The sequence below is a fragment of the Nyctibius grandis genome, chromosome 1 (assembly GCF_013368605.1).
Source record: "Nyctibius grandis isolate bNycGra1 chromosome 1, bNycGra1.pri, whole genome shotgun sequence".
In the NCBI taxonomy this organism is placed as follows: domain Eukaryota; kingdom Metazoa; phylum Chordata; class Aves; order Nyctibiiformes; family Nyctibiidae; genus Nyctibius; species Nyctibius grandis.
In genome coordinates this window covers 55,730,843-55,757,197 of record NC_090658.1, presented here as the reverse complement: position 1 = coordinate 55,757,197, position 26,355 = coordinate 55,730,843, and the positions used below count along the sequence as shown (strand labels likewise).

The following is a 26,355-nucleotide window of genomic DNA, read 5'->3' as shown; positions in this document are numbered from 1 at the left end:
AAACAATATAGTTCTTGCATTTATTGAAAAGCTGTCCTACGAAAACTTAATTGAACATTGATTGCTTCTGTTTTGTCTCTGGCTGAACATAATTACATGATTTTATTTGTTTTAAAAAAACCCACACATTTCTTACTGATTGCCATAAGTGAATTTTTACAAGCTCAAATGCCTAAGTATATCAATGACTTATAATGATGAAAATGAAATAAAATGGATTTTGGCTGTAGGAAGTTTAGGTAAAGCATGACTTCTCATACTGGATTTACTGGAAAATATCATATTTACATATAGGGATGTTTATGTTACTGATCTGTAGACAATTCATTACCATATGATATTTCATGTGTTGCTTTCCACTACAGTACAATTATTTCGATAGGTGACATTAAGGTAGTCACCTCTGCAGTGTGGGACTATATGCTGGGACCCTCAATGTAAGCTAGATGTTCACTTCTAATTAGTCAAAAGCAAATCCTCCCATCACCAAATGTTTATTCTCTTTGGAGGTATGCATATTATATTGAAATATGAGAAACCAAAAACATGCTTTGCTAAGTTAATACATACTTGAGGGAAATGGCCTCTTTTTAAAACATTGACAAGTTCTGTTACATTTAATTTTCTGCCTCTGGGAGCCACATGAACGCTTGCCTCAGGAAATGCATATGGATACTATCATTATCTCCTGCAAGTGTCACTGCTGTTTATGTTCCTTTTTTTTTAACTAATTGAGAAATTAAGGAGGTATCTGAGATAAACTCTCAGGCAAAAAACAGTTGATAGTGAGTGCTGTGCCCTATCAGTCATTTTGTGATCTCTTCTGTGACTTGCTGCCTAGAAGCTTCACAAGAGAGGACTACTGTGTTGAGCTCAGGGGCTTTCCACCTCTCTTTCACATAGAGATGGAGAACACATTCATTTTCTACCTACAAGAAAGCAGAATCAGTGATAAATTCACACTGTGTTAATCCTAAGGGACTAATCAGCAGATAAAACACACCTAGAGATGGCATATACAGACCGCACATTACCATATTCGGGCAACAGGTGTCTAGACCGTGCCATATGTACTGTATGCAGTACATAAGTGAGGGTACATGTAGTGGCATACTCCTTGCTACCCTGGGTAAATATTCCATCAATTTACATGTAAGATTTATATTCTTTCTGTTTTCTGAACATGGATCTGAGTGGCATTGGTTTGATGCTATTTGAATGGGAGCTATGAACCTTCTCCTGCAAAGAAAGTGGCAGATATGTTGCCTCTGGGAAATATTTCTCCAGCTGCTCCTTGCTTGGTGGTGATGATGGTGAATGTCTGGCAGTGAGAGGAGCACATGAACTCATTCATTCAGATTATGATATTTTCACAAGGCTTTTTTAATTTACCATCACAACTGTTTGCTATGTTCAGCTCATCTGGAAAACAGTTACTGAAGCAAGACTTTCTTGCTCAGTTGCAATGAATGTCCTGTGCGAGGAAGACCCAGAGAAAGAAGCCTAGACATACAAGCTCTGGGGATCTCTGCTATCCTAATGAATCCCCAGTTGACGTTTCTGAGTTGTAGGGCAAATGAGCTGAGAACACCTACCAAATCAGAGCCTTTTCCAAGGCTTCATGGTCTTCATGATTTGATTTGAAAGCCGTATCATATCTGCATTAGGGGAAGGAACTATGTTTTAACTTGAAAGTTTCATTGAACTTGTAGATTTTCCTCTTTTCTTCATATTAAAATGACAACTATCTTCTCCAACCTGGATTTGAGAAGTGTCAGTTAACACCTAGTCTCTCACACATCCTGCTTCCCCAGTGTAGAAAAGGTGTTACTTAGACAAAGTAACAGAGACTGGTTTGCAAATGCCTGTTAAACACCAAGCGACGTGGGAGGTCTACAGATAAAAGCATCTTGCAGTTTGGAGCATATTGTGATAGAATGACTCAGGAGGAAAGAAACAAAACAGAGAGGTTTCTTACTTCCAGCTCCCTCAGGAGTCCTGCAGTTCAGGTCCACTGTGGCTCAGGGTCAGCACTGAGTGGGGTCTGATGTGAAATGCAACTGCAAATGGTACCCTCTGACAGTGCCTGCACATCAGCTGATCAGAGCTAAAACCTACACATGGGGAAAACCTTCACTGCCACGCTGTTTTCTGATCAATGGACAGAGACTTCAACGTCTGCTCATGCTGCAGCTGCATAAAAAGTCTTTTAGTGTCACAAACTTCATTTGACAAACTTCATTAGCAATCCCAAATTGGCATAGCTACTACTACTTGTAGCTAAAATGATTAGTTCTGATAACTTGAGAAGTGATGCTGGTCTAGGTTGTTTGCTTATTAACACTGAAAGGGACATTGCTATCTCAGCCCTCAAAAAATGAGATTTAAAAAAAAAAATCTTCAAATGTGACAAAAAGTCAAATTTACAAGGAAATTGCTTTTAAAAATTGTTCTAGCTGAAATACATAATTCTGATGCTGGGCTGTTTGACCCTTCTTGGCATAAATAACACTGGGGAATGACAAGCAAAAATTCCAAAAAGAACATATTAAAGCTGACAATTTGATTAAACTGGTGCTTTCTCATGAGACATTTCACTTTCAATGAATTAAAGATTTCTGGGAAAAAAAAGGTTGGTTTTTTTTTTAATTTAATTAAAATACCAGTCTGGCACCTTGTTTATGCTTCTAAAGCTTTATAAGAGAAATAAGAAAATCCCTTTTTACATCTCATTACTTTTTCATATTTTCATGTTATTTCTTCTTTGTTTATAACAGCACTTTTTTTGTTACTATTGTAGGAAACGAGAGCCTAGAAGAAAATTATGTGCAGGACAGTAAAATGGGATTTGTCATCAATGCTATATATGCTATGGCTCATGGGCTACAAAATATGCATCATTCCCTTTGCCCTGGACATGTTGGGCTGTGTGATGCTATGAAGCCAATTGATGGCAGCAAGCTCTTGGAGTTCCTCCTCAAGTCCTCATTCATTGGTGTTTCTGGAGAAGAAGTTTGGTTTGATGAAAAGGGAGATGCCCCTGGAAGGTAAAGAGATTTTTCATCTCAACTAATTAAACCAGATGTTGGGAAGTGCAAATGTTGCTGGGTTTGGCGATGGAGATTTCTTTGGCTGTTTTGCTGAAGCATATAGCATGCATGCTGTGAAACATAAATGGAGCTGTCTGGATTAGTTTTACTAATAGGCAGGAATAACACTGGTAACACATGATACATTGTTAGCTCCAGCTCATATTGGGACAGGAATTACCATACAGCCTGTAAAATTTCTAGTGTTTCAGGTGAGGACAACCCTTGTATCTCACAGACTTTTAGTGTCTGAGGTACCACTGGGGTTCAGCACCAGGGTTTTAATATGTATAAAGCCTAATACAAATGACTGGAATTTAATGAAGCATTTGCTTGCTAACGTTTTGAAGGTAGGGCTGTAGAGCACATCCTTTTCCAACTGGAGCTCTGCTGCTCCAAGTGCCCCCCAGACATAGCGCTGCATCCTTGCCAGAGAGTATTTTAGTTCTCTTGGTGAGCTCCTGTGTGCTCTCCTTAACTTGTTTCACTCCAAATCAGATCAGCTGTCCCAGAGTTTAAAGACAGGTATGAGTAGAGCAGGACAAATAATTTTTTTTTTGCCAGCAGGTGCTGTGTTTCACTCATTTGGGGTCTGGTAAATTCCAGCTGTGGTAACTGCTACTGTCTACCCCTGCCTAGCAGTCACAGTACGTACCCAAGCAATGGGTGAGACAGCAACTTTGTGGACTTGAACATCACTTTTGTTTCTCTTACGGGAGCCAGCTGACAGAAACCATTTCATCTTCATTTAGTTCTGTGGGCTCTGTCCAACTATTTTAACTGTGACACCTCCCAGATGGATTTATTTTTGATTTTTTTTTAATAAATAAGGTTAATTCAGCTGCTGAAGTACACAATCCATTATTAACTGAAACCTACTCAGGGGTTAATTCATTGAAGTTAGTTTCCCTACTGAGTTATTAAAGTGTTATAGAAGACTCTCTCACTCCATCTTTGGGCTTATTGCATAAATGCATCTGAGTGCCAACTCTGCACAAAGAGAGTGGAAAAAAAAGAGTTTGCAATCTGGCGTATGCCTCCAAAGACTGTTCGGAAGACATAGAGGCCTTAAAGCAACTCTTCTATTACTAACCTTTATTAGCGAAACTGACCAAGTTTTTTACCATTTGCTGCTTGCATTGCTTGTTATATTTAAATAGTATATACATTTAAACAGCTTGTTACATTTAAATAGTAATAAAAAGCTGGTTGGTTTGATTTTCTTGTTAAGCATTGTATACTTCAGGTTTTTTTAGTCAAAGATATAGACAAGCTAGGTCAGACTTTGAAAGTAGAGGCAAGCAATTCCCTTACAGTCAAACACATACTTAGTGACACAAATCCATAAATCAAATCTTTGCATGTATCATTTAGATAACACAGAAAAATTACTGCTTAGTGTAGCTTTAAGTGTATTACACACTATTTTTCTCCCTAAAAGCACTACTCCAGTTTTGCATATGCTGCATTGTCTGCCTGTTAGTTATTTGGTTTGAAGTTTAGGTGTAATTTTCCAATTTTACCCCCAATATTATTTATTGTCTTGTCACTTCAGAGTAGTTCTTCAACTACCAAGCATAGAATTGGAATGAACAGTTCCTGAATTCAGAATACAGGAGGGTTTATATCAGGATTTTCTCTGAATAGATCAGGATGATAGAATTTATTCCATCCATCATTTTGATCTATAACAAGGTCATTTCTCTTGATTCCCTGGCATATTTAGATTTTGATGGGTTATTTTAGGTAGGGTTTTTTTTGTTATTCCTCATTTATATTTTCACAGCTGGTGTTAGCCAGTTTGGGCAAGAAAGTTCAATTAATCTTTCTGTTTTTCATGCCGTAATCCTTGTATAAACCTGTGGCATTTATGACATGGGCAATATCGTATCAGAGAATGATGATGTTTATATGAAATGTGATCTGTGCAGTCTGTCAGATCTTTGTGTGCCAGCAGTAGTTTATGCCCATGCAGAATAGTATTTAGCTCCAGATTAGCCCTAGTGTTTCCACAGCTCCACATGGAAAAGCTTTGTGGATGAGCGAGCAGGCAATACCACTGTATCTATACCCAAAAGAGCTTTTGTACCTCAGCAAAATGAAAAGCTAAACACCACATACAACACCTAAGTACAGCAGAGAGAGGCAGAGCTGGAATTTCCTAGTTTTTTAGCTTTTCTATGCCAGTACAAGAATGTCACACAAACATGTAAAAAGTTTTTTGATATTATGTTACCATATCATGTGAACAAATCGACTTTACGAGATGGAATAAATCAATATTCTTTCTTAGATGACAGCAACCTTCCTCATACTTTATTTTCAAAATCTCTGAGGTTCTTTGAGCAATTGACTCTCACAAGCTCCTAGTTACAATCATCATGGGTAGAGCAGATAGAGATGCTTGTAGTTATGTTTGCCTGACACTCACATAATTTCCTGGTTTGAACCCCTTACAGCTTCGTCAAACCTTAATCATTTGTTTAGATATAACTCTTCTTCCATCTCAGGCTCAATTCATGGTTTCAAGCTTTTGTCAAAATGAGATTAGAAAACATTAAGCACTTTTTCAAAGGTTTATTTCTTCTGTGCAGAATCTTTTCTTTGAAGAGCTTTTATGCAGAAATGTGAAGAAGAGCTTAAACAGAAGGGCACAAATGCAGTCACTTATCTGACTGCACTGCCTCCAGGAAAAATGATGTGGATGTAGCTCTGGAAAATCAACAGCTGTATGTACTGTCATTAAGAACATGCTGGTAAAATTGCTGAACTTTTTACTTTCATTGAGTACCTCCCATTTCCTTTCTCAATAGTAATCATATCACTCAAATTCCCAGAAATGGCTGGAGAAGGTGTGAGGGATGCAGTAGTCAACACCACATCCTTCTCTGGGCCTGTGCAAGGGGCAGGGGACAGATCAATTTCGAGCTCTTGTCTATTCTAGGGTAACTGCCTACTTAAGCTTATGGCAGGTATGAAGAAACTTACCTCTCTAGGACAAAAAATTTACGTAGGCCTCTGACCATAAAACTTTATGTGATAATGGGCAGGAGAAATTTCAGCCCCTACAATGGACCTCTGATGTGTGGAGAAATGCTGAGGTTTACAAGCTAACAGAAACATTGTTGTTTGTTTTACCCTAACTAGACTTGCACAGAGTCCAAGACACCTATAAGTCTCTCTACTTAAAAATCTCCAGTAGCTGTTCTGGCTTCAGAAATGGCAACTCTATCAACTCCAATGCTTCAAGTAAATTATCAAATGCATAATGCAAAGAATTCAAACTCACATGGTATATAGAGGAATGTGTGTCAAATATACGTGGTTGTTTTGGAGTTTGACTCTGTGAGCGGTGGTTTTGGCCAGTTACACCCCAGCATTGTTCACCATTGCTGTTTTCCATTCTCCCTTCCAGGACAGCAAACCTTACTGCTAGTCTGGTATTATGGAAAAAGGTAACTTCAGCTGTCTCACACTAACCAGAGTAAGAGTGTGCCTGTGACCAGCTGGCTCACGGTCTGGCTCACCTCACAAGTAACTTGTTCAGATGACACCACCTATTTGGTCACATCATTTCCCAATATACTGGAGAGCTTGCCCTTATATTAAAAGAAAGGTTCATTTTCTTATGTGCAGAATGTTTCCATGGCTTCTGTAAATGCTGCCATATGTGTGTGAAATCCAGCTGCCTCCATGGACCTCACTCTCTTAGACCTTCACAACTTTTGTCAAACCTACTCCTTTTGGAATAATACTTTTTAGCTTGGACACAGCCCAAAACTGTTAAAGCTGTACATGTGTGAGCGAGGGGATGGGGGGAGGTATTTCAGCACTGAACTCATCCTTACTTAAAGCAGAAATTTTTCATTAAGGAAAAGAAAAAAAGGATAAAGAACTTGTGCACATCTCCATATACCAAGTGTATTTGTTAGGCTACATTTCTCCACTTAAAATTCAAGCTGGATATCAAAGCTGCAAACATTGCACTACAACTTGTCATATGCAAGACTGTGTAAGAGCTTCTAGTCTGCATACTTTGTTTTTTGACAGATAACTGATAGAAAAGGGAACAGTACTATAAGAAAACATAAGAATGGTTTTCAACCTAAAATCATATACCTGAAACTGCCAACACTTCATTGATATTGCATTAATGGCACTCTGTGTCTTGTAATATATTTTTGCAAAAATGAAAACAATCTGTGCAGGCTCAAAAAATCCATTAAGGGAATGTGAGGTTTTTAGTAATCTTTTATTCCCATTCCTGAATTCATTTTCCAGCCCAGAGTAACTGATTTTGTATCAGTCTAATCCAAGGTCACACTAAAATCCGAGCAGGTTCTTCTTGCTAGGAAGAGACATGTACATTCCTGCTCAATTTTATTCGTGTCTGTTGAGTCTACATTATAAAGTGCCTGGCTCTTATTGCTTGTTGCTATCCTGATTCTTCACAATCCTGAAAACAGCATTCCTTTTTTTATGTTCTTCCTTTACAAGAGCTGGAGTATGAGAAAGTGTTTTTTCCTACTGAATTTGAAATTTACCCCCTTTCTAAGCAAGTCCTCAATTAGTAGCCAATTGCCAACCAATGAGCTGCCTCCTGCTTGGAGCTCCATTGAACTCAGCGGCAGGAGTCCCTTTTCCCAAGTGATTCAGTGGAGCTCTGCAGCGGCACTGACATTGTCTGGCATGCATATTTGCAATGTCTAGTTGCATATTTGCAACTAGAGAGATCCCAAAGACTCAATTAAGAAAAATAGACATCTTGAAAGTAATTCTAGCACCTCTTTCATCTGTGAAATGCAGAGGGAGTGGAAATTTTGCATGTTCGAACCACAGCACGGAAAAGAAAGAAATAGATATGTCTCTCTTTGCCCAGAACCAAGCATCCCTGTTTTATTTATGGCTCATACTTTGCTTACCTTTCATTCCTAATGCATATACAGATTAGCAACACTCATTGTAAACGAACGATTTGTTTTTTACCCAGAGACTGAGACAATCCAGTAGAGAAAAACAAGACAGTAACTCCCAGGCTTGGAAAACAGAAGATGTTTGTGATTTTCAGCTCCAGTGCTGATTTCTGGTTCACAGCCCTCTCTCTCGGCCATTTTTAAACAAAGCCCTCCCCCTTCGCATCTTAAGAGGCGTGTCTGTAGGTCCAGCCTCTTGTGGTTCTTCCTCTCTGTGCACTCTCCAGTATTCATTCTCCCATTTTTGCTTATTTCCTACTAAGAAGTCACCACATTCAATCACTGCTTTGCACAAGCCACATTCTGTGGATTAAAGGAGGAGCAGAATAATTAGCAGTAAAGGATATGCACACATCAGGCCCAACACATGGAGAGCAATGATGGAGGCAGGGAAGCTGAATGTTTATTATAGCAGTGTTTTATGCCTCCTTTACATTAATTAGCCCTGGGAAGTTCTCTCTAGGGCGGGGAAGTAAATTTTGTGCCTAGGCTGCTAACTTTTTCTGACAGTCTCACTGGGCTGGGTGATATAAATAGTTGAACTAGTGCTTACAGTTAACTTATGGCACACCAGTTCAGTTAGTTTGAGCATTTCTACTGATTACTTTTGAGCCCTCAGCAGGGGCTATACTGCAACCAACCTGTATGTAGGCACCAAGCAAATGTTAAAGACATCTTGAAAAATGGCTGAAAAATACACCATGCAGATAGTTCCTACATGTACATCTTTAATAGAGCTTGCTGTCTTTGACACGCAGTTCTTCCTGGACACACAATTTTTACCCATAGTTTTATGTAAGCAGGGCAGGCAATCAGTAATTGTGTGTCAATCAATCAGAGCTGTCAGTTCCTGTGGTTCTACTGCAAATCCTACAGTATTTGGTGTTTCCATGAAACTCTAGTCCCTGGTGTTGAAGGATGACATGAATATTTAGGGAGACAGAAGGAGAAGGGCAAGGTCAATTTTTACCCTTCGTGTTGCAGGACAGTGACTCGCCTTCTCTTTTTTCCCTTGCAGGTATGACATCATGAACCTGCAGTACATAGAGCACAATCGCTACGACTATGTCCTCATTGGGACCTGGCATGAGGGCGTGCTAAACATCGATGACTACAGGATACAGATGAACAAGAGTGGAATGGTCCGATCAGTGTGCAGCGAGCCTTGCTTGAAGGGCCAGATCAAGGTGTGCCTCCGATACTTTCTGTTATGGAAATGTGAATAACCAGTCAGTGTTTTTTCCCTAAACCCAAGCAACCTTCTTTCAAGCCAAGGGATAGGGCTTCCTTTTCTTCAGGGAAGCCAAAAATATAGAAAGATTCCAAGATTAACATCTTACTCTTACAATCCCATATACAGGCCCATATTTTCTAAAATTGCCCTTTGTAGTGATGCAGAATCTTCTAGTGTGACAGGATTTGAATTTCATCTTATGCAAGAAACAACAAGATTTTCACTTAGTCATTGCCTACAACTTTCAGTGGCTGTGATTCATTTGGGGGCTGATCCTGAACATAACATGACCCACGGGAATCCAGTATTTTGTTCCAGCAATAACACCTGCAAGAAAAAGGATTAAAAAAAAAAAGCCTATTTGTGTCTCATGTTCACAACAGGAGGTATGGAAACACAAATGAAACCACTCTTTGTTTACCAAACAGTAGCACTTGTATCAAGCTACAAATAATTTGCCACCTGCCATGTCTGGATGACATAAAGACATGTTTCACCACTATCAAAACGGTATGGATGCAGTAAGTTTAAAATGGCATAAAGCCCTTTCAGGAAAATCACCTTAGAGCAGACCTTCCTTTCTAATTTCATTTAATAAGCACATTTGCAGCTTTTTAATTATATATTGTTGCTCTAAGCAATAAGTGATTGATGATTTGGCAAAGGCATAGTGACATACTCCAACAATCTTGGAGGGGAAATATTATCGGTATTTACTCCCCTCCGAAACATCTTTTTTCCTGTTTTTGAGATTGTGCAGTTTGTGTATGTGTGTATATGTAAACATCATGCATACAAAATGCCAGCTTCAGCTCCCATTGAAGTCTATTGGACTCTCTCCACAGACTGCAGGAGGAAATGTTAACAAAAAAAGACCACAAAGCCATCATTCAATAAAACAAACATTTTGTATTTCACTACTGCACTTAGCTCTGCATATAGATGGATAGGAAGATCCTGGAGAGAAGGCTGGATTCCTCCTTTCTGGCAAAGAGAGGCAGAGTCTTTGCTGGAGCCCCATGAGCTGGAGATAGCCTTAATCTTTCTTTCAACCTCAGCGTAATGAAACTAGGAGTCAAGATGAGGAAACCACCTTTTCAACATTGGATGATTACACTTAGCAGCCTTCACAGCAGAGAAAGATACAGCTTTCAGGGACATTTGTCTCCAAAAGAGCTGTTCCAAAACGTGCTCTCGGTCACCACATATGGATTTTATTTTCTACTAGGACCCATTAGATCCTTTCAGCAGTGTGTTTTTTAATTTGCTCTTATTTGAATTACTGTTTAAACTAGTGTAATGAGCCCCAAAGAGACTTCCATGTAAACTGGAATTTATGTGTGTATGCATGTGCTTGTGTATATATATATGTATATGTATATGCATGAATCACTCTGTTCTAACCTTTGACTTTGTTTACTGCTTTTTACTATGCAATAGATATTAAGCGTAGGCTGAGCTACTTGTCCTGACCTGAACCATCTCTCAGATTAAGCCTCTTCTCAAGTTTGATTGAAAATATGACACTCACTATGCCTCTGTACAAAAGGGAAAATGGTTATGTGCTTTTAACTCAGAACTGCTCCCCCCAAAACAAATTGTCCCCAGAGCTTATCCTTGAACTCCTAAGCACAAATTTTAATACGCAGGGGTAGATACAGAATCAGGATTCACGCTTTCTAGTTGTTTGAAATGTGCTGTACACAGGAATCCTGTCATATTTTAAACAGTGCAATTGGTATCTGTTTGCTGGGGGCGTTTCTGTGTTGTCTTACTGAGGATCATAGCTGAGGATGTATTTTGCATTCCAGGTGATCAGGAAAGGAGAAGTGAGTTGCTGCTGGATTTGCACTGCTTGCAAGGAGAATGAATTTGTTCAGGACGAATTCACATGCAAAGCCTGTGAGCTTGGCTGGTGGCCAAATGCTGACCTGACAGGTAGGGATGTGTCCCTCCAAATACACTCTTATTTTACAGGGCACAAGGAGAACAGTGTGTGGTGGAGAGTAAGGTGACAGCATGCAGAGATACTAAAGGTACATACTTAAACACATATCCCAGTGCAGTTTAGGGTGAATGAAACATGCTATATCTTTTGGCTCAGTTCAACAGCAGTGACCATAAAGACGGCAAAATTTATACCAAGAAGAAATGACATAGTCTGTCTGTTCTTCACCTTCAGTCAGCATAAGCATTGATAAAGCTGTTAAGACTACTAATGAACTTAGCAGCATTTGCTGCAATTTTAGCAGTGCTAAAGAGCTAAATGTATGCTTGTCAGATTGACTCGATACTCTTTCTGATCGTTGTACCATGCAATTAGTAATACTTTGTCTCGGATTTCAGGCCATTCAGTAACTGACTACCAGACTTTCCTTTGGTATAAAGATCATTCTCACTGCACCCGCCAGCAAGAGGAACATCAACAAAATCCTAAGAAAAGCTGGCAGAAGAAAGGGAAACAGCTAGAATTGGTCTCCCCTGTGTATATGCTTTGGATGAGTTGTATGCTATGGCATCTTTCTGTTATTTTGTACCTATCAAGGTCAACCTCCACACCTGCTCTGGGCTTTGCAGTAACCATTACCCCAATAAAATAAATTTAATGCACTGAGAAGCGCCACCTTGACCTTGGGGTTTGCTTTGTATCGCTCTAAAAGGCTACTGGCACCTCTGCCCCATGCCACATCTGCAAATCTTGGCTGCCAGTATTCAGCAGGGCATCATTCCTAGTCAGAAAAACAATCTGACTACCTAGCTGAAGATCAAATGTGCAACTTATCACATCTTTGTCCTTTAATATGTCTGGCTGGCAACTAGATGTTTGTGCAGCATTTAACACATAGAGGAAGTACTCAAACCTTGATTAAATAGTTCCAAGAGATACTGTTAAGGTAGTCACTGACGCCAAGTGAGCTTTCAGAGGATTTATTTTGAGAAGGAAAGCTGGCCACTTCTCCAACTAACAATATATTATTAATCACAATAAACTGGGAAACTTGACCCATTGTCTATCTTGGCTTTCTGTGGAAAATAAACTGTGGTCATGTCCCAGATGTGTGTGTATCTGTCTATATCCCATATCTCTCACCTCAAACTCCCTGCCCCCACCTCCTCTCGCTGATGAGCAACTGAAGCTACTTCAAACAGATTTGTCAGGAAACAGAAATCTCAGTGATCATTCAGTTCCTTCAAGTTTCATTTAAGTGTGTTGTAGGAAGAGGAGTTCTTGAAAAATACCTTCTGTAAGGGTCCCAGTTGTGGAAAACTGTCTTGTATCACTAGACGCCAGAAAATCCACAGCACCCTTCATAAATGCCCTGACCACTGGAAAAGCTCATATTCAATTCCCACCTCCTAGGCCACCATGTCTGCTAATTTTAAAGCAGATGTCCATAGACAACAAGGTTCTATTAGTCCTGGAGGTTTGCAGAATTGTTTGTATCTACTATTCAGGGAAGAAAATTGGGACTTCTTAATCAATAAGGCAGAACAAGAACACAGTGAGAGATCAATGTGCACTTGAGCGAATATGGTTCAGTGCTACCAGCTGCCCAAAATTGAAGGGGACATGTCAAAATGACAGGCACTGCTTGAAAGGAGTTGAGGAAAACATCAGTGATGGAAAAAATCTCAGAGGCATGTTGCAATCTATTAACTTTTAATGAAACCAGTAGATGACCTGCTGATTTGTGTTTCTTCTCAGCAAGGAGACTGGACTGCTGCTGTTCTAAAATCACAGTAGCATCAGCTAAATAACAGCATAGCCATCAACTGATTTCCTAGAGAACATAAATGGCAGTCTGCTCCTGCACAGCTTCTTCATTCTGTCATATTGAGGAAATAAACTTTTTTTTAACCTCACAAAGTAAAAAGTTGTGAAGAGAAGCTGATGCCACCCTAACCTTTAGAAAAGGGAGACTGAGCTAGATAAAGTCAGGCCCTTGAATTTTGTGGGAGTCACCATTGATACCATTTATTTTGGAATTCTCTTTTCTTGCCAAGATTTCTCCCATCAAATGTGTTTTTATAGCTTGCTTTTGTGTGTTGTATTCATACCCTGCTAGTCACCATAGCACCTAGACACAGACAGACATTAACATCTCACATTTCAGATTGTTTTTCCCTTTGCCTTAAATCTTAAATACTAAACATGTATGCAGTTTTAGTCCCATTTTCCATCGCAGATGGAGGCTCTCAAAGCCTTAGTTCCTTCAAAAAACGTGAAGCTCATACTAACCCATTTCCTAAGACATGCTTTTCAAGGTGCTCTTTCTCTCTATTTGAAATCAGTCTCTGTTGCTCAGCAATCCTTTCCTGACATTTTAATTTTATTTTTAAATGTACAATTTTTTTTTAGATTGCTTTCCCTAAATATGTGTTCAGTGAAGTGGAGTCAACAGGCACAAAGGATTTCTTACCACAGGTGCTAAAAACCTGACCTGACAAATAGTCACTAAAACCACTATCTTAAGGCCCTGTGCCAAGAAGAAGAGATATCTTTTATAGTATCAGAATCTAATATAAGAAGAATGAATGTCAAGCTAGTAAACCCAGTTTACATAAATCATCTTAAATAAGCAATAAAACAAGATAGGACAGGAAGTTTTACAGAGCTATTATGAAATGGATCATAAAGGTTTGGGGCCATCAGTTACCTGAGATGTGTTAATGACCTCAGAAAACATCCTGTATTGTCTTATTGGCCTTGCAGTATGAATATAATTTTTTAAAAAAAATTTAAAAATCGAATAGCCTTCTGCTCTAGGAAATGATTCATGGTTAAAGTGCAGAAAAAAACAGTAGATGAAAGCTACCAGCTTTTTGCTAGAAACTTCTAACTGAGGCTTTTGCCACTAATTCTCTTGATTTTTTGAGGTTTGGGTTAGTTGTAGCGGGTTTTTGGGAGGATTTTTGTGGCATTTCTTTTTTTTTAAACCTGTAAGTACACCCTTTCCTGGGTATCCTCCCCCAGTCTCAACAAGGTTCCCTAGCCCAATTTCTCCTAGCTGGGAAATGACCCACCTTTACAGGTGCTGACAGCTAACAACTGTTTGCTGATATAAGCTTTTTGCAATGTTTGTAGCATATGTGGCTCTTGGGGCTTACTGGTACGCAGGAATTACACTGATTTAACGAAACAGATTTCTAAGTCCTTACACAGGATAAGCTTAAAGCAATCGATAGGCTTAACTACTATGCTGAATCAGGGCTAAGGCTCTGAAAATATTGTTTTAAGATGGAACGAGTATGGCTTGGTGTTGCTAAGCTTAAAGCCCACATTGAAACAACCTTTCCAGCAACCACAGACTGGCTTCTTGTTTAAGAAGAGGTTTGCATGTATTAATCAATGAGCAGGAGCTTCTGATTCTTAGTCTTATATTAAATCAAAGAAGGAACCAACTTCCACTCAGGGCTTCTGCCACCAATGGTCAGAGGTTCCCACTTCTGATAAAAAGCTTTTCCATCTTATTTCACCATAAAAATACTGGTTGGAAGAATGGGTTTCCTCACCTATCTGAGTGTTGAACAGACCACTTTGAGCAAAACAGAATTCCTTTCCTTTATAAAATAAGACCTCCAGTTGCACATACTGTAATTTCAATTGGTTTTGATGTTACAGGTACCTGCAACATCATTACCTGTAGTTAAGTAGACAGCATTACCTGTAGTTAAGTCAGCCCGGTACTCTTAGAGACAAAGAGTACAGAATTATAAGACATTCTTTCAGTTCATATAACATTGGCAGACATTAAAATTTTGAACAGAAATTTTCCATGTCAGGACTTTGCCTCAGGCTGATTTTTTTTATTTCAACAAAAAACATTTTTTCTTCTTCTATTTCTTAAAATGAGGTTACAGTAAAACTGTTCAACCCTGATCCATACCTCTGCTTACTTCTCCTATATTTGGAAGGAAGGACTTTACATTTTGGTAGAGGTATCAGTTGGTAATTTTGTGTCACCTTGTGGAAGATGCATATAAATTGAGCAAAACTATGGATCTCAGAAGCTTTTAGTTCATAGAGATTGGTTTCTGCGGATATACTCCATCCTGAAGAGGAAGGGGCTGAGCATGAGTTTTGCTCATCGCAATATCAGGGCCCTTGCTCGAAAACTGAGAGGAAAAAAAGGTCTTTCTTACAAGCTTGCTGACACCACTGGCTTTTCCCTGCTCTTCTCAGCTGCATTCAACAACCCAGACAGGCAGAGGTGATGAGCAGCTGATCCAGGATGTGAAAAGCTGGACCAGCAGTGTTCATAATGGAGACATCTGGGTGGAGATGTCACTGGCTAGGAAAAAACTGAACTAGAAGGGGAACTGAGATGTGGATAGTGAGGGACTGGGAGGAAAGATACTTGAGAAGTGGGGGAAATGCACAAAAGGTGAGCTGGGACCATGGAAAACTCAAAGACAGAAATAAGAAATAGAAGAGGCCATGGATACTTACCTTGGGTACAGAAACATGTTAAATGCATTTTGGCACTGTTAAGTCAAGAACAGTAAATGCCAGAATGAAGATTTTCAGTAACTCAGGTTCACAACCATAACATCCTATTAGTACAGAGGCTTTTGTTTTCTCTGTAACGTTTCTTGCTGGTATTATGTCTTCAGCACAGTGAGGAAGGTAGCCAGAGACTTCTTTAACTTGAGTATGGGAGAGAGGAGTTAAGTACCATCATAAATGATATCTGTGTTTGCACATCTGTACTAGTTGTAAAGGAGTGCCTTTCCAGTTATGTTTTGAAGGCATGCATATTTTGTGGGTTTGACTTTTCCACAAGAATTGAATTACATTATTTAGTGGAGATGGTGAAAGGAGCATAGAGGAAAAACAATGAGCACAGAGTTTCACAAAATGAGAATAAGGTAATATTTAAAAACCCAAAATAGAAATATAATGAGAAGGTACAGTATCTATAGTATAGTTCCATTATTACTTTGGATTTAAGTTTTTTTCTGCCCATAACAGATCTCTAATTAATTTCTATTATTTATAGAATCACCCTTAGAAAAATGTAGTAGGTCAAATTACAATGATTTTGATAAAGATTAAAATAAGTCAGTCTGAGGAGGTTAAAAAGCTACCCGTTCTGATTGGTAACAATCCTTTCCCAGCTGAAATGAAGGGAGGGTTCTGGATGCTGCTGAGTTTGTCTGGGTTCTCTTCCTAGCTCCACCTCTGATATGCTGGGCTTGTCAGTAGGTATCTCAAGAAAAATTAGGAAGACAATTCCAAATCTTATTTCCCTTTGTAGCATCATGAGCAAATGTTTGGGACACAAAATTGATGGCTATTTTTTGAACATATTTCATCCAAACTTTTCCATGCTGCAGTTCACTCCTTTGTAAAATGGTTTTAATAATCATAGGCCTAAGCTAATGTTTGGACTATACTGGGAGCCAGAAAAAAAGTTATGTCTTCAAGCAGATACCTTTCTAACACTCTGTTTCTTTTCTGTACACTGCAGGCTGTGAACCCATTCCTGTAAAGTACCTCCAGTGGAGCAATATAGAGTCTATTGTTGCAGTGGTCTTTTCCTGCCTGGGGATCCTGGTCACCATGTTTGTCACCCTTATCTTTGTGCTCTATAGGGACACCCCTGTTGTCAAATCCTCCAGCCGGGAGCTCTGCTACATTATCCTTGCTGGCATCTTTCTGGGTTACGTCTGCCCTTTCACCCTTATAGCTAAACCCACCACAATATCCTGCTACCTCCAGCGCCTTCTGGTGGGTCTCTCCTCTGCCATGTGCTATTCTGCCCTTGTGACCAAAACCAACCGCATTGCGCGCATCCTGGCAGGCAGCAAAAAGAAGATCTGTACCCGCAAGCCACGTTTCATGAGCGCATGGGCCCAAGTGGTCATTGCCTCCATTTTGATCAGCGTGCAGCTGACTCTGGTGGTCACGCTCATCATCCTGGAGCCCCCGATGCCCATCCTTTCCTACCCCAGCATTAAGGAAGTTTACCTGATCTGCAACACCAGCAACCTAGGCGTCGTGGCTCCTGTGGGCTACAATGGACTCCTCATCATGAGCTGCACGTACTATGCCTTCAAGACTCGCAATGTGCCTGCCAATTTCAATGAGGCCAAGTACATTGCATTCACCATGTACACCACTTGTATCATCTGGCTGGCCTTTGTGCCTATCTATTTCGGGAGCAACTACAAGATCATCACCACCTGTTTTGCAGTGAGCCTGAGCGTGACAGTGGCACTGGGGTGCATGTTCACTCCTAAGATGTACATCATCATAGCCAAGCCTGAGAGGAACGTCCGCAGTGCCTTCACCACCTCAGATGTGGTGCGTATGCATGTCGGGGATGGCAAAGCACCTTGCAAGTCCAACACTTTCCTCAACATATTCCGGAGAAAGAAGCCAGGGGCTGGAAATCCAAAGTGAGTGATTGACTGCAGGTACACGTCTATCTGTATATATTCCTGTCTTTGCCATCCTCTCTTGGTTGACCATAGTTTGCTGAATAGTAAGGTATGTAACATTTTTTCATTTCACGTGTAGCAGAAAAGGTGGAAATGATCCTTTAGATCTAAGCCTCAGATAAATATTGATATGTTGCTTCTTATTTTCTCTCCTGCTCTAAAGGAAGCCCTGTACACAACCTCTGCTACCTCTGGGGCAGGTCAGGCAGTGGCAGAGTAAACAAGCTCCATTTGCAGCTTTTCCCATCTCTCCGTGCATGTGATGGGGATCTCACACCCCCACGTGCAGTTGCTCTGCATTCTATTCAAACTGAGGTGCTATTGTAGCCTTTTGGGAAAGGGGATCAGAAATCTATGTCTGAGTGGTTGTAAATCACATGTACTTGTCTAAGGCCACTGTGATGTGTGTGTGAAAGCTGGGGATTGAACATTAGTTTTTAAGATAATGTTTTGTGACAGTCCTCATGATTGTGAACCAAAAGCACCCTTCATTACTATCCCTATACTCTATTTAATATTCAGAATTATGAGCAATACTCTTAATCATCATTAGTGTAAACTTGTCCATGTTCTCAAACTCAGTGTTTGTGTGAAAGTTGCAGAAGTCAAATGATGGCAAAAATGAACTTGCATGCACATCTATTGAACCTGTTATTTTACTTACTAATAATTAAAAGCAACATAGCTGCAGCAGAGCGTGAGAGAGAACTGTTACTTCAAACAGCATCTCCCTGTGAGCAGCTGTCTGAACATTTGCATTCTTTATTGCCTTTTAATCTTTAAAGAAGCACCATAGGGTTAGACATAAGCTTAGATTATTTTTGTCCCAATTTTAAAAAATTATCAAAGTAATAAAGAACGAGTGAAGTCTACATTTCTGAGCTTCCTGATGATAGAATTAAAATTCAGTTAATTTCTAGCTCTTTGGGATATGTAGGTTTCTCTGAGTCACTCGAGTTGGTTTCGATTCAGTATGCATAAGAACCATTTTCATATGTCCTGGAGATGGAAGGGATAAGGATGGAGGAAACACCGTAGAAAACCCATGCTGTGATCAATTTTACCTTTATGCTACTTCAATACTCTTTATTTTGTTGCCAGGCAGGGAGTTGGAAGAGAAGGGAATGAAGACATAAGTAACCCAAATATACAGCTCAGTGTGCGACGGAGGCCACGATAAGGCTGCCAGCTCCTGAGCTAGACAGAGAGGGAGCTGTGAGTGGCAGGCAGCCCTGGGAGACCCTGTGCAGGGTGATGGCCAGAAATCTCTGTAGCTTGAGAGCTTGAATTCCATGCAAATAGAAAGATGGAGCTTGATCCACCTTCCTCTGACTCTGTGAAAGCTGGATGGGGTCTTACATATCTGTAGGAAACTAGTGTGGTGTCTCTGCAGCGTAGCCTCTGGCTAATGCTGTTGGTATCTTTAAGATGCTGTCTGACAAAAAAAAAAAAAGGACTATTGAGTGTTTTAGATGATGAGAAACTTAGTAACTAATTCTTTGTTGTGCTTACTGTTCTTCTACTTTCCCCAAAAACATTGTACATTAAATGACCCAAATGCAATATATTTAGAATACCGTTCTAATATGAGAAAATATTTCATCCTGTCCAAAAACCGAGCTTCCCCCTCAGCACTGTCACCTTAAAAAAACAACAAGGCTTACCTGAGCTTTTTAGCAATTTGTTTGTTGCATAGTTTTAGTAAGGTTTTCTTGACCTCTCTGTTGAGCCTATGTGAGCGGTATGAAGCAAAAAAGCCCCACAGAGTTTTAAGGTGTTCTTCTAAATTAAAAGCTCAACACCTAGTTAGTATGCTTTTTTGTCTCAGGTCAAACCTCCAGATCTTTTACACAGCAAAATCCCAACCTCTGACCTAAACCTCTTGTGCAGTTACTGCTATGTTCTTCACCTAAACCAGCACAGATGCGGAGACATACTAGGCTTCCTAATGGAGGACAGTATACCTCTCTGCACATGGGCACGAGGAACTGAAAGCAGTGTGGTATACAAACATGCAGCTTTGGAAATAAAGTCACAAGACAGTAAAAAAAAGTTATTTCAGGGCTCTGGAGGGTATTTTAGCTCCTATCAGAGGCCATTGCAAAGCTTGTGAGGACATTGCACTGACACAGATAAAGAAATGTGAGTCACTGAGGAAACCAAGAAGGAAAAAGTAGAATTTGCCGGAGCCTTCAAAGCACCTAGATAACTCAAATGTGTAGTCAGGTCCTTCCTGAAACAGGACTTGAAACTACTGGAACATGCTTAATACCCACAGGAATGGCCTCCAGGCTGATTTTCAATGTTTTGTTCATTTCCTGTCAAAATCTGGGATTGATTTTCCAGTTTTTCAGTAATTCAGATCCCTGAGTATGTTGCTCTGCTTCTTGATTCTGTAATTGTCCCTCACTCTGGCCACATTTTTGTGTCTGTAAGTGGCCAGCAGTGCTTCACTCAAAAGATTTCTTTCCCAACTGTCTTACAAGAACTTTCCATCCATCTTCTTATCTCTTCTCTCTCTTCCCAGCTTGTTTTTCTTTTTCTACTTTTCAATTTTCATCTCTATTTTCCTGTCTGTATCAAACCTCTCCTCTGCTAATCCAGTGAGTTCCAATTCGTAAACAGAAAAGTGGCATTCATCTAAACTAAATTGGTGTGCAGATACAGAGTTAAACTGAGTTTAAAAAATGGAAACTAGTTTACATTTACAAGGGCAAGTCAAACTTATATAAGCTTTGATAAAGCACTTACATGCAAAGTCGTGATGTTAGTTTAACTAGTATAGCTTGGGGACTAGAGCAAGCCAACCCACTCTTCCTTTCTCCTTCCTGAAGTAGAGCAAAAGAATTAACCAGGGAGGTCTATTAACACAGGATCTATTAGTCAATTCAAAACCTTCAGCTACATCTGGTGCTGATATAGAGGTCAGAAAAATCCTCTTGAAAAATGTCTGTCCCAGCTGCATTACCAACAGAGTTTCAATGAAAATAAATTGTTTAGTAATACTGTCTTCACTTAAATAACAAAGCACGCTGCCTTCACTGATCTGTTGCACTCTAAAGATGTTATGTGCAGTCATGAGGGTTTGAATTCTATCTATCTATCTTACTTGCTTGAATTAAACTATAAGCAATTAGAGCCAGCACTGCTTTAAATAGAGCTGGTTGGGAACTTCCCAGTAGAATATGTTTTCCATGAGAAAATTCTGGCCTCTCAAAACATTTCATAGAATTGGACTTTGATGGAAGGGATCCTGTCTGGGCCAGGGGGACTTTCTTTTTTTTCCCATGGAGGGACGAAGGCATTGGGAAAGTGTGAAGGAACTTTACCCGAACAACCACTAGTTAATGCACTCAGGTTAAGAGCATCTCCTTCACTTCCCAGGTGAATGCCCTATAACTGGACTATGCACTGTCCCAGGACAAGTCTCCTCCTTTCTCTCTGTTCTTGCCCAGCAATGTGTCCTGGAACAGAGAAAAAAATCCTGATGCAAACCCTAGAGAAATATTTTGTATTATTCTGTGAGAGAACTTGAATCTGGGTCTGAGAGATCCCTCATTAGTGTCTTCAGTACCGAGCTACTGTCAGTCTCTCCCTCTTGTCAAATGAATATTTAAATATTTATAAAAAATAGAACAGCTCCATCAGGAGATATCGAGAGAGAGTGGTATCTGCTGCTTTATTGAAGCTTTGTGGGGAAGGCCACAGACTACTACCCCCTGCTGATCTTCCAGACAGGTGGGGAAGAAGCTGCATCCCGTAGTCTGAGGGGGATGAAGAAAGACTATAAGGCCCTAGGGCGGTTGGTGAAAGAGTCTGGAGCACAAGTTGTTTTCTCCTCCCTCCTTCCATTTTCAGGTGATGACGTGGGATGGAACAGTAGGATTCTCTCTATTAACGCCTGGCTACGAGACTGGTGCTACAGGCAGGGCTTTGGGTTCTTTGATAATGGATGGTTTTATAAGACACCAGGCGTGACAGTGATACATGGGAAAGGTTTATGTCGTAGGGGCAAAAGGGTTCTGGGACAGGAATTAGCAGGGCTCATTCGGAGAGCTTTAAACTAGATTCAAAGGGGGATGGGGTAGTAGCTGGGCTTGCACCACTGGGGCAACGCTCTAGTGTTGAGGTAGACCAGGAGGCCTCCCATCCCCCTGGGGTGAAATCAGGGGGTGAATCTGGGATGAAATCGGTGTGCCCAGCTCGCTCCCTGAAATGCCCGTACACCAATGCGCGCAGCATGGGGAATAAGCAGGAGGAGTTAGAAATCCGTGTTCGGTCGGGGGGCTATGATCTAGTGGCAATTACAGAGACTTGGTGGGATGCCTCGCATGACTGGAATGTGGTCATGGATGGCTATGTCCTGTTCAGGAAAGACAGGCCGCTAAGGAGAGGTGGTGGAGTTGCTCTTTATGTGAGTGAGCAGCTAGAATGTATTGAGTTCTGTCCAGAGGCGGATCAGGAGCGAGTTGAGAGTTTGTGGGTGCGAATTAAGGGGCAGGCTGGCAGGGGTGATACTGTTGTGGGTGTCTATTACAGGCCACCGGACCAGGATGAGGAGGGTGATGAGGCCTTCTACAGGCAGCTGAGAGCAGTCTCGCAATTACAGGGCCTGGTTGTCATGGGGGATTTCAACTACCCTGATATTTGCTGGGAGGCCTACTCAGCCAGCCATCCCCAGTCCAGGAGGTTCCTCCAGTGCGTTGATGATAACTTTCTGATGCAAATGGTGGATGAGCCAACTAGGAGAGGAGCGCTGCTGGATCTTATCCTCACTAACAAGGAGGGTCTGGTTGAAGAGGTGAAGGTTGAGGGCAGCCTTGGTTGTAGTGACCATGAGATGGTAGAGTTCAGGATCTCATGTGGCAGGAACAGAATAGCTAGCAGAATCACAACCCTGGACTTCAGGAGGGCCAACTTCGGCCTTTTCAAACAATTGCTAGGGGAAATCCCATGGGACAGGGTACTAGAAGGTAAGGGGGCCCAAGATAGTTGGTTAGCATTCAAGGACTGCTTCTTCCGAGCTCAAGATCAGAGCATCCCAACAGGTAGGAAGTCAAGGAAGGGTACCAGGAGACCTGCATGGTTAAACAGGGAACTGCTGGGCAAACTCAAGTGGAAGAAGAGAGTGTACAGATCATGGAAGGAGGGGCTGGCCACTTGGGAGGAATATAAGTCTGTTGTCAGAGGATGTAGGGAGGCAACTAGGAAAGCTAAGGCCTCCTTGGAATTAAACCTTGCAAGAGAGGTCAAGGACAACAGAAAGGGCTTCTTCAAATACATTGCAGGTAAAGCCAACACTAGAGGCAATGTAGGCCCACTGATGAATGAGGTGGGGGTCCTGGAGACAGAGGATAAAAAGAAGGCGGAGTTACTGAATGCCTTCTTTGCCTCTGTCTATACTGTTGGAGGCGGTCCTGAGGAGCCCCGGACCCCTGTGGCCCCAGAAGAAGTCAGGATAGAGGAGGAATCTGTCTTGGTTGATGAGGGCTGGGTCAGGGACCAATTAAGCAACCTGGACATCCATAAATCCATGGGCCCTGATGGGATGCACCCGCGGGTGCTGAGGGAGCTGGTGGAAGTCATTGCTAGGCCACTCTCCATCATCTTTGCTAAGTCGTGGGCAACGGGAGAGGTGCCTGAGGACTGGAGGAAAGCGAATGTCACTCCAGTCTTCAAAAAGGGCAAGAAGGAGGACCCGGGGAACTATAGACCGGTCAGCCTCACCTCCATCCCCGGAAAGGTGATGGAGCAACTTGTTCTTGGTGCTGTCTCTAGGCACATCAAGGATAGGGGGATCATTAGGGGCACTCAGCATGGCTTCACCAAGGGGAAGTCATGCTCAACCAACTTGATAGCCTTTTATGAGGATGTTACCCGGTGGATAGATGATGGTAAAGCTGTGGATGTGGTCTATCTCGATTTCAGTAAAGCGTTTGGCACGGTCTCCCACAGCATCCTCGCAGCTAAACTGGGGAAGTGTGGTCTGGATGATCAGGTAGTGAGGTGGATTGTGAACTGGCTGAAGGAAAGAAGCCAGAGAGTGGTGGTCAATGGGACAGAGTCCAGTTGGAGGTCTGTGTCTAGCGGAGTTCCGCAAGGATCGGTTCTGGGACTAGTTCTATTCAATATATTCATTAATGACTTGGATGAGGGATTAGAGTGCGCTGTCAGCAAGTTCGCTGATGACACCAAACTGGGAGGAGTGGCTGATGTGCCGGAAGGCTGCGCAGCCATTCAGAGAGACCTGGAAAGGCTGGAGAGTTGGGCGGGGAGAAATTTAATGAAATATAACAAGGGCAAGTGTAGAGTCCTGCATCTGGGCAAGATCAACCCCATGTACCAGTACAAGTTGGGGGCAGAGCTGTTGGAGACCAGCGTAGGGTAAACGGACCTGGGGGTCCTAGTGGACAACAGGATGACCATGAGCCAGCAGTGTGCCCTTGTGGCCAAGAAGGCCAATGGCATCCTGGGGTGTATTAGAAGGGGTGTGGTCAGCAGGTCGAGAGAGGTTCTCCTCCCCCTCTACTCTGCCCTGGTGAGGCCGCATCTGGAGTATTGTGTCCAGTTCTGGGCCCCTCAGTTCAAGAAGGACAGGGAACTGCTAGAGAGAGTCCAGCGCAGAGCCACGAAGATGATTAAGGGAGTGGAACATCTCCCTTATGAGGAGAGGCTGAGGGAGCTGGGTCTCTTTAGCTTAGAGAAGAGGAGACTGAGGGGTGACCTCATTAATGTTTATAAATATGTAAAGGGCAAGTGTCATGAGGATGGAGCCAGGCTCTTCTCAGTGACATCCCTTGACAGGACAAGGGGCAATGGGTGCAAGCTGGAACACAGGAGGTTCCGCATAAATATGAGGAAAAACTTCTTTACGGTGAGGGTGACTGAACACTGGAACAGGCTGCCCAGAGAGGTTGTGGAGTCTCCTTCTCTGGAGACATTCAAAACCCTCCTGGACGCATTCCTGTGTGATATGGTCTAGGCAATCCTGCTCCGGCAGGGGGATTGGACTAGATGATCTTTCGAGGTCCCTTCCAATCCCTAACATTCTGTGATTCTGTGATTTATTGTTAGAGCTTGCTGCTTGATGACATTATGAGATCCTGGCTGTTACAGGATGATGAAATAGCAGCACTTTTTAGGAGAGCCTTTTTAATCTTTTTTTTTTTTTTCCCCTGGCTGTGAGATTGTAACTTCTGGATATGGATCTTGCTGTGATCATTCTCCTTGTTCTTGACCACGAATGTTACTTTGGTCTATGAGGGTGTATGAGGGTCAATCAGCTTGAAGAGCAGCACTCCTGTACAGTGCCTGTATCATTACTTCCCTGAGGAAGCAATGCTCCTTTCTGTACTGTGTGCAGAAAAAATAACCAGTGACATTAAAGATGCTGATCTTAAGGAGGGTTCAGGAAACACCTTCTTCAGCCACTGCTTCAAATGGACCCTACTCAATGTGCAGGAGGCTGGAGCCAGGCCTGCAGCCTGCAGTTCTGTTGTGTTGCTTTTCTGTAGTCCACGTGCATGCTTCAAATAAATAGAGCTTGAGCCACACAGCAAGGCTCACCTCTTTTCCACATTTCTTGCAGGTTGCAGTGGCATGAGAAGAATCAGTATTGCAGAGGGGACCATAGGGAAAATGTTTGTTGTGCATCTTTGGGTAACTAGCTCCAGGTTTGACGGTGATGCTTAGCTGCTGCCTTGGTCTTCACATATAAATGATTTGAAATTTATGTTTGAGACCCCAGGTTTGGACACCATTTGAGTGCATTTTGAATCAGAGTAAGTAAGGATTTAGTTGTCAACATAAGTTGTGTAGCAAAATTTGAGTTGATGGAAAGGCCACCTAGCAAGACCCACTGAGTGGCCAGGACTCCACATTAATGCGTAAGCCACCTGCTTCCCCCCTTGTAATTTTAATATATTTGCATTCAGTTACTTTCCTCCAGCTGTCTGCCCTCAGAAATGAAAGACTGGTTTTAAATATTTCCAAACATGTACTTTTTATTTATCTTTTTAACATGTTTTGGTAGTCCGTGCCTCTAGGCTTCTCTCACAGGCATCCCCTCTAAGCAATGTCCAAGCAGTCATACTGGCCAAGGATGTTTCAAAATGGCTTTATTTTACTCTAATAAAAAGCATTGGGCAACCCAACGTCCCCTAGCATGTTGTCCCTGATTCCTTTACAGGAGCCCACTCCTGTTCTTCATCCTCTCTCCCTCTGTACTGGATCCCCATATACAGCTTTTTAGCTGGGAATCAGGTTTCTCAATTACCTCTAGTAACATGTGTCTGGTCCCTTACCAAGGCTTAGGGAACCATCTGCTTTTTTGTCTTGCCAGTTACAAAATTATCCCCAGGTATTCTTAAGTTACTCTTTCTCTTTAAACTGACTTGCTGAGTTGCCATTTCATCTTGAGCAAGCTGTGCTGACGTGCAGTGTTTTTCTGGGACTCATTTCACTTGGCGACTCACAGTCCACAGAGGCTTTTGGGCTCCTCATCTCCATTTTCAAAGCCTCGTGCAGACAGGCAGAGAGGGGAACCTTAGCATAAGTACGTCCAGAATGCAGGACATTTTGTTTCACTGTTTTTCTTTGTGGTGGTGGAAGGAGG

The 26,355-nt window shown here is 41.6% G+C and overlaps 1 protein-coding gene across 3 annotated transcripts in view; it reads left to right on the top strand.

Annotated features, from left to right (window-relative positions):
- Positions 1-26,355, top strand: part of GRM1 (glutamate metabotropic receptor 1) — a 220,941-nt gene that overhangs the window by 166,082 nt on the left and 28,504 nt on the right. For all 3 annotated transcript variants that reach the window (XM_068395764.1, XM_068395779.1, XM_068395773.1), the window contains exons 4-7: positions 2,801-3,047; positions 9,081-9,249; positions 11,108-11,234; positions 16,769-17,699. In XM_068395764.1, coding sequence (XP_068251865.1) covers positions 2,801-3,047; positions 9,081-9,249; positions 11,108-11,234; positions 16,769-17,699 — 1,474 coding nt within the window. The remainder of the gene's footprint in view (positions 1-2,800; positions 3,048-9,080; positions 9,250-11,107; positions 11,235-16,768; positions 17,700-26,355) is intronic.